Source organism: Sphaeroforma arctica (genome assembly GCF_001186125.1).
Source record: "Sphaeroforma arctica JP610 unplaced genomic scaffold supercont1.349, whole genome shotgun sequence".
Taxonomy (NCBI): Eukaryota; class Ichthyosporea; order Ichthyophonida; genus Sphaeroforma; species Sphaeroforma arctica.
The window spans coordinates 27,200-39,119 of NW_014040209.1; the positions used below are offsets into that span (position 1 = coordinate 27,200).

Consider the following 11,920-nt stretch of genomic DNA (forward strand, 5'->3'; position numbering starts at 1 on the left):
GTGTGTGTGTGTGTGTGTGTATATATATATTTATTATTATTTATATGTATATATATATATATATATATTCTGTATGTATGTATGTATGTATGTATGTATGTACGTATGTATGTAGGTATATATATATATATATATATATATGTATACATATATATATCAGAAATACTCACACAATTAACAAACGGCCGTGTCACCCTCTATCGAACACTGAATGTATGAGTAGTCACCTATACTTGATAGTGCGCAAGCTACCTAACCCGTAGTCCAATCAACCATCTATGAACTGATTTATCTTGTATTTCAACGTGGTTACTGACCAATTGTACATACGTAAATATGGCCCTGTCGCGCCCAGGAGGCTGTTAGAGACGAACAAGAGATGGAACTGTTCTGCAACTCAATACCGGGTAAGTGAATATACGTCATCGTACATCTGCGCACACCTCATGCCAGACGAACTGTGCGTTACAGGCGTGCCTGGGTAAACCATACTCAGTACTTGCGTAAGAGGTTTGCTTATGCATACAGACACGGAAAAATATTCATTCCATGCTGAAAAGAGTTGGAATTTATTTATAACGATCGAGAGGGATGAACCACTGATGACTCAGCGGCGAGAATACTTTACGCATCCTGCTTGTTTATAAATTAAAAATTGACAGGTTACAAGATGGCGAATCTCATAGAGGGAGGGCTTACACCCCTGCTCTCACAGTCACGACTGGGTGAAATCGGTTACTGCCTCGCAGCGTACCCTATCACTCTGTTATCGGCTGCTCTCAAGGTAAAGTCTTTGCATCAACAAGCTACAGTAGTGTCTGCATCACTAGGATTTCCTGAATATAGTTTATCTGCATTTAAATAGATACCTCAGGTGTGAGAGATTCACATCAAGAAGACAGAAATGGGTATTTGATTGCACCAATGAGGTCACAAAAGGCTATACATTTGCCTCAATAAGCTGAAAGCGAGTTTTCGCCACAACAATTTAATCGAAGAAAAGTCTTCGCTTTTCAAAAATCGGTTAAATATGTTGAAGTGGGTAGCGCTACGAAGCCTGACAGATTGCGAGAGGGTGGATCAACCCCAGCCCCTTCTTGCAGCCAAAGGTGCTGATTCGATACACAGCAGGAGAGATACATGTGCCGTGCAAAGCTAGTTTATTGTCCACACACACGGCCCTTTGAGAGCAAATCCGATGATATGTAGAACCGTATTGCATTCCATTGCATAGTGAAGTTTGTATTTATAGCATTCGCATTCACAATGTACGCATGTCGTTTAATATAGTCTATTATAATTTGTGGTTTCGCATGTGCTTAATACAGGGCATGACTTCGTCTCTGAAGGCCATCAAGGACGGAGGTGATCCCAACGACCTGAGGGACCGTAGTAAGAACCCCATTCTGACTTTTGAAGAGGTGAAAGACATAGTGGGATTCACAAGCTTTTATCAGGAAGAAGTTAAGTATGCCCCAGCTGGTACCAGCACAGATAAATAAACAGACATATTTCACACGCTATATGTATGTTCCTCAGGCTCTGCTAGACTACTAGCTAACGCCGCTGAAAGGCAAAAGTATCCTGTTATTCGAGGAATCAAGGCACATCTTTCCTCTCGGAAAAAAATCCAGTAGAGAGTGCATATATAACAGATACACTCTCACGCGTTCGTGATGGCATTATCAAGTCATAAATATCACTAGTTTAGAATTAGATCTCCCACTCACCCAGTCTCCCACACTCCGCTCTTTTAAAAAGTCTTCAACCGTGAGGTTTGCACTGTGCTGAGTGCTGTGAGTCTGTGACTGTGGACTGTGACTGTGCCAGACGGCCAGTGTGGACCTTGCGGCTTGCAGTTGACAGCTGTCAGCTGTGTAGAGTGTGACTGACTGGCTGTGTAGTGTGTGACTGACTGGCTGTGTCCTGTCACTGACTCACTGTAGGCACCGAAATATGCATGGAACTATTTAACAGGCGTCATGGGCGTCCTTTGCAATGAAGGCGTTATTGTGACGCCCAGGATCACATTTATTTATCATGACATTCTTTTCAGTCATGATTCAAGAACTTTATATTTTTTTACCAAATCATATGTATTTAAAAATATTTATTTTAATTTATGTTTTTTGTTGAAAAACATTTTTTTTAATTTTCTAATCAAGGTGCTTTCCAAGGAGTCCGTGGGCATGTAGGACTTGCTTTTGGCCACCTCTCACTTGCTTGTAACCATGCGACCTATTATAGAAGCATTCAACTCTCTTGCTTGTATCCAAGGAATACATGCAAACATAAATAAGAGAGCTGGATATAGACGATGCGTCAGAATTCAAAGAAAGATGAACAGCTACAAGAACATTCTGCCGCCAGGGTACGAAGCTGATTCGTCCCGTCTTGTCCCGAAAAATCTGTCGGGGCACGCACCGCTTTCCAGTTTAGATCTGGATTACAACGACAACGAAGATGCGTTTGAAAAGTTACAGTTATTTGGCCGGGAAACAGGAGCTCATACCAAGTGGTCGTGGCAGTGTGTGAATGCTATACTGTCATGTGCAAGTGTCAATGCCATTATGACATTAGTGGGGTTGAACTGTATTGTCGGGCTGCTGTGCATCAACTGTACGTTCTCGATTCTTTTGTTTAATAGTGTCTTCTCAATCGCATCGTTCAATAGCTATCTCAGTATTGAATGTTCGCAGGGCTCTATGGAAATCTGTATTTGAACCCCCATGTTTCATTTACAATCGAAATGGCCCTTAAGTAGCAAATGAATCAATGCGTAGCGCCTGGCTATTCGCACTTTTTTTGCTATCCCTAAATGCGCGAATAGCGAATATATCTACCTGTTCCCAGTACAGTGTGTATCTATGAGGCTACGAGACGAACAATCAGAAGAATTCGGTTGAAAATAGCACATGCATGGTCCCATGTGACCATATTTCACAGTATAGGCGACACATTGGGTTCACTTGGAGGATGTCTTTAAAATGAATTTATATTATATACTCGACCTTTCCCGACATATGCAGATATAAACCCTTTCCTTGGTCATCAAGTGCACATTATGATTTTGTATTGATAATCGAATGCTAAGTTGGCGGAATCTGCCTTCTCGCATTCAACTTGAACTGATGCATCAGTAGACAGTGATATAGACCGAAGCAATAGTGAGCGGCAGCACAAGGTGCTGGGTATGGAATGGATTCGGCACTGCGTTGAACTCTTTTTGAATTTTCTTTTACTGTCCTGTGAAATTCGACCTTGGTTGCAAAGAATCCAGTTCCATGACTGCAGTGTTGCAAGAAAAAATTTAAAATCTTACAATACTTCTTCAGCTTGAGGTAGAATCTATAACTCATACATCAAGCACAATTCTGACACAAATAACGGAGCATCTCTACTATGAATTGAAGACTACATTGATTTTGTCTGAGTATATTAAGTTTGCTGACTAGATATAATGTGCGTGAGATTGTGTAGTGTAGAGTATGTGGTAGAATGCTTGGGGCTTGACATTTTAATCGTATATTTTCCCGGATTTTATGGGGATTACTTCAAGAAGTGATGGATAATTAAAACACAAGTAACGACTGAACTAACCGTATCAGGCTACCCACACGATCTTTACATTCTACATAGCTTCTACATAACAATCATCCATCCTGCGTGTGGTGTGAGATTTAATGTGTGCGCGAAATTGTAAACTCAGACACTCTTGTTACACGTATTGGCCATGTGAGTTACGTGTCAATTGGGAACACAAAAGTCGGTGGACAGTATTTAGTGAGTAAATACTAATAAACAGGACTACTATAGAGTAGACACTAGACAGTAGACACTATTAGTATTTAGTACTATAGACTATAGTAGATTGTAGACAACCCGTACATTCTATTCACTACGTCCCGACCAATCAAAAGGACGCTTTAAAATACCGGTATTGTTGGCTAAGAAGTGTACAACAGAGGGTTTTGTAGGCGATTAGGCGTGGTCGCGTGGGTCCAAACTCACTTATACATGAATACATTTCGTGATTTTTGAAGTGTTGGCTGCAGGCTGTAGAGTGTAGACTGTAGAGTGTAGGCTGACGCCTGTGACGAGGCGGACGAGTGAATGCTGCAGCCTATCTGTAGGTGTATAGTAGGCTGTAGCTTATAGCAGTGCTGTGTAGGTCGTAGTATTAATAGGCGTAGTTTTTGAACACAATATTTGGTGATGTGACGGAAAGATCAAAAAATAGGGAACATGAAATTGTCACAATTGTGTCATCAAAAAGGTTTGTCTATACTAAAACATAAATTTCCGATGATACGTCCGTCGTCAGATGGAAATAAATAAATATTCTGCACCAGCAGAGGGCGCTTTCATTTCAATATTAATGGTATGACATCGGTATTGTGGGTATTGATATTGATATTGGTACATAACTCTATATAGATATTGGTAAATATTGGTATTGGTATCGGTATTGTGGGTATAGGTATTGGTATGGTATTGGTTTGGTATTGGCATCGGTATTCGTATTGGTAGTGATATTGGGCATTGTTATGGTCCACAGGTCACGCCGTCAAAGTTGAGGCGAGTATGAAAAGCCTATTGGTATTCGAATCAACAGGATGATGGTTACTCGTCGTCAAGTACGCCGACAAGTACGGGCAAATAGATACGCCCATCACGCGGTGGTGATTGCCGGCGTGTGTGTGCCTCCGGACGTGTGCATGCGGATTCTAAGTGACCTGGACACTGAATCGCTGATAGAGTGCAAGCTGGTTTGCAAGGCGATGTATAATGTGGCCAATAAGGTACCCCTGAAAACACTCCCAGAAAAGTATGTTAGTATTGGAGAATGGGTTCTATTGTGCATGTGGCGAATATCCACAGTTATATTCTATACTGCTGAAACCGTTGCGTTTAAATGCTTGCTTCGTTGGTGTATGAGTTGCCCTTGTCAGTGTATATAGTATCTATATCATCACGTGTTATACGATATTATATGTTGTTTAGACAGGATGTGAAGGACGACACACCTGTACCGACCAGGCACTTTCAATCACAGCCGCATCATTGGTTGGTCAATACTTCGAAATTCCCCTGTTTGCATTAACTGGGAGGTCACTGGCCTACTCCACAATTCGCAGTAGCTTGCAGTAGTTATAAAAACTGCGATAGAAGATAGGGAGTAAGAATATTCTTGCTCGTTTCATTTTGTCAGTGTACAGTATATTACCGTCATATGAGTTGTGACACGCTTAACTTTTCGCAAACCATACGGATATGTAAGCTGTCTTGATAAAGTTTTTAAGGACGGCACGCTTGTACGTTCGTTGTGTGTTGAATGCTCAGCAAGCCTTTGTATTGTGTACTGCGTCGTTGTCTTTTCATTCTCGGCGACCGTGCGTACGCATTCATAGCAAGAAAGATTTTTCTGCAATTTTCATATACTTTGCGTTTCAAGATAAGATGAGATATTGCTTGTGGGCGAACAAGAATAGCAGATGATACAAAATCCTTGTCAAATTGTTATGAGTTCTCTTACTTGATTGCTAACGCAACCGGGGAAGGATGCTTATGACGAGGTATATAAACGCGCTCATAGCTATTTGTACACATGTGTGTGGTCCTATACATTCGTCTCATTAACCAACCAACTACAAACATGCACGGTTTCCAATACAGACTTATCGGAGGGAGAAAAATACTGCCGAAACGACAGCCACAGATACTCAGCCTGTTACGCCATACTCCTCGGCTCGAAGTCCTCGATATCAATTTCAACACGTGGAAGAATACACTTCGGTCCAAAGGCAAACTCACCAGGACTGCCAGACTCATACCCCATTTGCGCACCCTGAGCTGTGGCTTTATGTCGCCCGACCAGCTCTATTCCATGGACGACTACATTTTAAATGTAGTGCATTTTCTCAAACTGCTTCCCTTAGTGTCCTCGTGGGAGTTCTGGCAGTGGCAGGTGGGTGATTTAGACCTCTTGGATCTGCAGAACCTGACTTACATAGACGCTCACAAGTGCCGCTTAGGTAGTCTGAAGTCCAATTCACTCCGTCAAGTACACGCACGGAACCTTCATCCGGGGATCAACGTACAGAGCTTACTACACGATTGCCCAGCGCTAGAGGTCTTGACACTGGATGGACATGTCCTCGACTACCCGCTGGTTAGTACACGACTGCGGGTGTTACGTGTGAAGTGCATCGGTCTTGAAAGTGCACTCGTGGGGTGCACTGTCTTGGAGACTTTGGAATTGGACCGCCAACAGGGCACGGTGCTTCCGCGATGCCTATCGATCCGTAATCTGAAGATACACTTTGCAATTAATATACACAGGCTGCTAGCAAGTTGTCTTATAAGGCACCTGAGCTTGTTGGACCTGCCGACAAGCTTGCTGTATAGGCCTCATGTGCTTCCGCCCGGCTTACTTTACTTGAGAGTCGCAGGGTTGGATGTAGAGTATCCCCTCAGCCAGAAGGCACTGAACGTAGCCTCAGACACCACATTTATCTATATATTAACTCCTGATTCGGAAACCATGAGAGACTACGACCATATGCCCGTGAGCGATTTTTGGCGAAGAATACGAAGAGCCTGGCCGTTCAAATCGTCGATATAGATGTTCGAGCGTTTGCCGTAGTACAACATGCCAACGCAATGAAAGGAAAGTTTCAGCTCCGCCGCGTATGAGACGACATAGAGTGGTTTCATGTATGGTATGTCAATAGTCTCGGGCAATCTTAAATTCTGAACCTGGTGACTTGTACTGAACCTGGTCACTCGTACTGAACCTGATCACTCGTACTGAACCTGATCACTCGTACTGAACCTAGTGACTCATACTGTACCTGGTCACTCGTACGGCACATAATGACTTGTACTGAACCTGGTCACTCGTACTGTACCTGCTCACTCGTACTGTACCTGGTGACTCGTACGGCACATGATGACTTGTACTGAACCTGGTCACTCGTACTGAACCTGGTCACTCATACTGTATCTGGTCACTCGTACGGCACATGATGACTTGTACTGAAACTGGTCACTCGTACTGTACCTGATGTGACTTGTACTGAACCTGGTGACTCGTACTGAACCTGGTGACTCGTACTGAACCTGGTGACTCGTACTGAACCTGTTGACTCGTACTGTACCTGGTGACTCGAACTGTACCTGATGCGACTTGTACTGAACCTGGTGACTCGTGCTGCACATGGTGACTTGTACAGAACCTGGTCACTCGAACTGTACCTGGTGACTCGCACTGAACCTTGACTCGTACTGCATTGATACTAAGCGTCGGCTCTATTGATCAGAACACGTCTTCAGCGGCGGTTGTCACTGTCTCAACTGTGCAAGCTCTGATTCGAGACAAGGATGTGTCACATGCTTCACCGGAAGTTAGAATCGCTTGCTAGCCTTGTGGGGATGTTTTGGAGAGACGTGACGTTGTATGGATTATCCTGAGATAGACGGGGTATTCACTATTCAGTACCTAATAGTATAACACGGGCTTGTTCCGTTCTCTGATGTACCGGACAATGTCTAACACTCCGATTGCTGTATGTGCTCACAAACTCTCGACAAGGTCTGCGGAGATGTGTACCCGCCAGAAACCATTGGCAGTTATAAAGCTCTTGTTTCCTCCGTTCCGTAATGTGCGCCGAGGCTGAAATCGCAAGCGCGCCCTGACTATATAGAGACGCGCGCACTAGAGGTCCACCCATGGCCCAAATGAGCATACCCGCCAAAACAAATACGGGTTCAAAGCGTTAAGCGTGAGCGAACACTTGGCCCTATTTGCTACACGTGAGATGCGATAACATTCAGTCAGAAAAGGTCTGCGTTGAGGAGACTGCCCATGGGTCAAGTGAGCATACCCGCCAAAACATATACGGGGTCACAGCGTTAGAGAACACTTGGCCCTATTTGTTACACGTCAGATGCGATAACATTCAGTCAGAAAAGATTTGCGTTAAGGGGACTGCTGCATGCATGCTATTTGGAGCTATGGGGAAAAAAATGCGACGGAGATGGTGAGGTAACATATGAAAGCAAGCCAATCAGGAAATAAATTAACTACTACCTGCGCCTACAAGGCAGGTTTATTACAAAAGTACTTTTTAAATGAGGTTGCTTCTTTGGTCACGGAAAACATGGCCCCCAAGACCATTAGCGCAATAATGAGTTGTTACAGCGGCGTTATAGAGGAGTGCAATTACTTGGTGAAGAACGTGATGTCCCCATATTCCGATTGGGGTCTGAGTCATGAACAATCCGTGTTTGCATACTACGATCTGAATACGTTATGTGCATATATCAACACGCATTACTGACAGGCACCAAGCAACGTGTTGTGACGATAGTTGGAGCGAATTGGCTTTATTTCTCTGAGTAATTCCACTTCGTCGGATCCAACGCGGGGCTCACGGACCCCGCTCGCCATCGTGACTTCCGATCATAAACGCTTTTAAAACGTTTTTACTACTACTTGCAGTAACTGCAAACTTCGTATTCTCGATGCAGATTTGCAATTGAGATTGAATTGTATGTAAATGCAGGACATACAATACAGTGTATATTTCCGTGAATGCTCGGAACATCTGGTCTCCCACAATTATCACGATTCTTCCGTAACATTTCCTCTCACAGTTAAAGTGATCTAAATAAGCTTCGAAAGTGTCAGTGAGTGAGCGATTCGGACGAGCAACCGCAACCCACAGTGCAGCTTCCACATTCCTATAAACTTCAGTACAGAACACAAGGCACCAAGTTAGGGAACACAACTTAGCGTCTACCGATGCTCATTCCGGTAAACTTGATGCGACCCTCTTTCCCCTTGCCGCCCGCCCCCCCACAATCCCTCTCGCTTCAAGTATAGTCGCACGAAATTCATCTCATAAGCCAATGCAGTCTGGTTGCTGCTATCTACACTACACTGATGATCCTCTACTGTGCGACTGATGTCTCCTGACGACGGGGTTGCGCTGCTTCACAGCCACTTAACGCCATACTAAACGAGTTACAGCCACTCCACACTATATTAAACGAGTTAAAGCCAACGAGTTAAAGCCACTCAGCGCCATAGTAAACGAGTGGGATGTGTTGGCTACACCCACATGATCCCTCTGTCCCTCAGAGGTACAGCATCGTGCCACATCTCTGTCTCAAGCAAGCATGCCGCCGATAGAACGCCCCACGCGCGAGTGCCTTTAACGACTCGGCGCGTGACCCATTGGCTGTAGGCGCTGCTGGGAGACTTGCCAACGTGGCATTAACACGTGGACACACTGCGGCTCACACTGTGGAGGTCAGATGTGCCAGGTGATGAACTCACATCGTGATAGACTCTCTAGCCACGCGTCTGTGGTTTGATTTCGATTGAACAAAGGAGTTGAGGTAAACAGCTCGGGTGTCGTAAACATGTCGGTTGTCGTAAATGTTTTGGTTGTCGAAAACAGTTCGGTGGCGGCGCAGTGCATTCTCCGTCGACGTCAATGTGAGATGACAAAGCCACCGACAATGTATCACAACAACTCAAGTCTCAGGTGCAATCCTAAACTATGTTGCACGTCCCATAACGCCCGAGAATGTGCTGATATAACCGTACGACAGTGCCCGTACGACAGTGCACGCTTGTGTCCAAGCACAGGACCATATAATCAGACACGACATGGAATACACGCAGCCTGAAATGCCATCACCGCTTCTTCTTGTTCTTCAACACCTCCTGCCTCACCTGTACCGATTGTATCACTATAGACGAATAGAGACGTACAACTGAGTACATTGGCATACATACACCTCCTGAAGCAACTGTACCGATTTTATCACTACAGACGAATAGGGACGTTCAACTAAGTACATTGCCATACATACACCTCCTGAAACAACTGTACCGATTGTATCACTACAGACGAATAGAGACGTTCAAACTGAGTACATTGGCATACATACACCTCCTGAAACAACTGTACCGATTGTATCAATACAGACGAATAGAGGCGTTCAACTGAGTACATTGGCATACATGCACCTCCTGAAGCAACTGTACCGATTGTATCAATACAGACGAATAGAGACGTTCAACTGAGTACATTGGCATATATACACCTCCTGAAACCACTGTGAATGTGTACACCAAGGTATAAATCGCACCAGTGATTGGCGAGCACAGTCAATTGAATGGTCGATGAAATGAGGTTGGGACAGAAGTGCGTATCAAGAAGATAGAACTGAACGTTTTCAGATTTGGTCCCAGAACTTTGTATGAACACCACAAACAACTCACACAAACGGTTTGTATCGCAGTAATTATTGAAGCGAGCATATAAAAATAGATCAAACGTCCCATATCTAACACCAAGCACCGACTACAACACCACGGCAGCACCAACCAAACGATACACCACCACCTGGCACATAGCAGGTGGATATGAAGACACACCACACGGCGCATATACACCCACAGCTGTGATGCGCATCCACGCAAGTACCACGCGCATAAGCCAATCGCGTGACGTGACTTACAGTTGACAATCGTCCGCCCATCGGCGTCGTCTGGGGGGATGTTGGTCAGGACAGCTAGCAGCAGCCACACGGCGCACTTGTACATGCGGTTGGCGTTCTCGCCGTCGTTCAGCAGCTCATTGGCTGCGGCGTCCTTGCACTGCAGCGACATGCAAGGTCAAGGAATGAATGGATAAGCTACGCTCACACGTGTACATGTGTGTCTGAATGATAGTACCCAAGTGTGTTGTGTGTTTGCGAGTACCCGTGCGCAATGAATAACCTACGCTCACACGTGTACATGTGTGTCTGAATGATAGTACTCAAGTGTGTGTTTGTGGGTTCCCGTTCGCGTAGCAATCCGATACCCTAATGATGCTCATAGCTCATCTGAAACAAGTCTCCGTAGCACACATACACACACACACACACACACGAGTACAGAAGCCCGAACGAACGTCATCGTATAGCTAACATGCACAACGAACGCAAAAGACCTACACCCGTACACAACTGTGTGGAGATCACCCGTACACAACTGTGTGGAGATCACCCGTACACAACTGTGAAGAGATCACCCGTACACAAATGTGCAGAGGTCCCACAGCATTCAGCTTCCCACAACACACATACGGCACTCTACACCCCGCACACGCCGAACCCCAACCCAGCCCAACCCAACTCAACCCAACCCAACTCAACCCAAAACTCAACCCAACCCAACCCAACTTAACTCAACCCAACCCAACTCAACCCAACCTCGCGAATATCGCACCGACTCACCAATTTGTTCAACGTGTAGTCGAATATCAGCTTGTCGGCATTGGGGGTGTCCATGCGATCGCTGCCGATGCCCATCATCTGGCCCAAGTCAATGAGCTTGGCGCGTGTCTTCTCCGCCTTGGCGAGGCAGCTGTTGTATCTGTCCCTCAACTGCTGCACCGCTGTTGGTGGTGTGAGGTATTGTAAACGCAACCAGAGCGGAAGGCAATGCCCACGGAAAGGGAAGCGAGAGAACATTTGGGCTGTCAATAGCCGTCACATACATACATACACACACACACACACACATACACATATCTAGGTTAGCATGTTTTGCTTAATAGTCCTATATGGTGCACTGATAGGTATACCTTGGTTGATTGCCACAGTGACCGTGCGTGCCTGTTCGATTTTCTGCGTAGCGACGTCCAACGCTAATCTGTACTGCTTCAGACCCCGAACAAACAGTGAGAGCGCACACAAATGTCCGTGACGGTCTCGGGCCTGTGCACGAGTACAGAAGTTGGTACAGGAAAGGTGAGTATACCGGCCTATATCTATATACGTATATGTAAATATGCAAATTTATTATACTACATCTACATCTACATATACATTTACATCTACATCTACATCTACATAC

At 44.9% G+C, this 11,920-nt stretch overlaps 3 protein-coding genes across 3 annotated transcripts in view; 2 read left to right on the forward strand and 1 right to left on the reverse strand.

Moving 5' to 3' along the window:
* SARC_05457 (hypothetical protein) overlaps positions 1-1,809 on the forward strand; it is a gene marked incomplete at its 5' end in the record, with an annotated part of 2,072 nt that extends 263 nt beyond the window's left edge. Inside the window, 3 exons of the mRNA XM_014300677.1 lie at positions 356-407; positions 663-784; positions 1,329-1,809. Coding sequence (XP_014156152.1) covers positions 356-407; positions 663-784; positions 1,329-1,502 — 348 coding nt within the window. The 3' untranslated portion in view covers positions 1,503-1,809. The remainder of the gene's footprint in view (positions 1-355; positions 408-662; positions 785-1,328) is intronic.
* Positions 1,810-4,387: 2,578 nt separating this feature from the next.
* SARC_05458 (hypothetical protein) lies at positions 4,388-6,650 on the forward strand. Its single transcript, XM_014300678.1, has 2 exons — positions 4,388-4,802; positions 5,677-6,650. The coding sequence occupies exons 1-2, from the start codon at positions 4,789-4,791 to the stop codon at positions 6,623-6,625; spliced, it is 963 nt and encodes a 320-aa protein (XP_014156153.1). The 5' UTR covers positions 4,388-4,788; the 3' UTR covers positions 6,626-6,650.
* A 3,056-nt stretch (positions 6,651-9,706) lies between these two features.
* The window catches only part of SARC_05459 (ULK/ULK protein kinase), a gene marked incomplete at both ends in the record, with an annotated part of 16,226 nt that continues 14,012 nt past the window's right edge, over positions 9,707-11,920 (reverse strand). Inside the window, 4 exons of the mRNA XM_014300679.1 lie at positions 9,707-9,762; positions 10,537-10,675; positions 11,299-11,459; positions 11,649-11,781. Of these exons, the coding sequence (XP_014156154.1) occupies positions 9,707-9,762; positions 10,537-10,675; positions 11,299-11,459; positions 11,649-11,781 (489 nt within the window). The remainder of the gene's footprint in view (positions 9,763-10,536; positions 10,676-11,298; positions 11,460-11,648; positions 11,782-11,920) is intronic.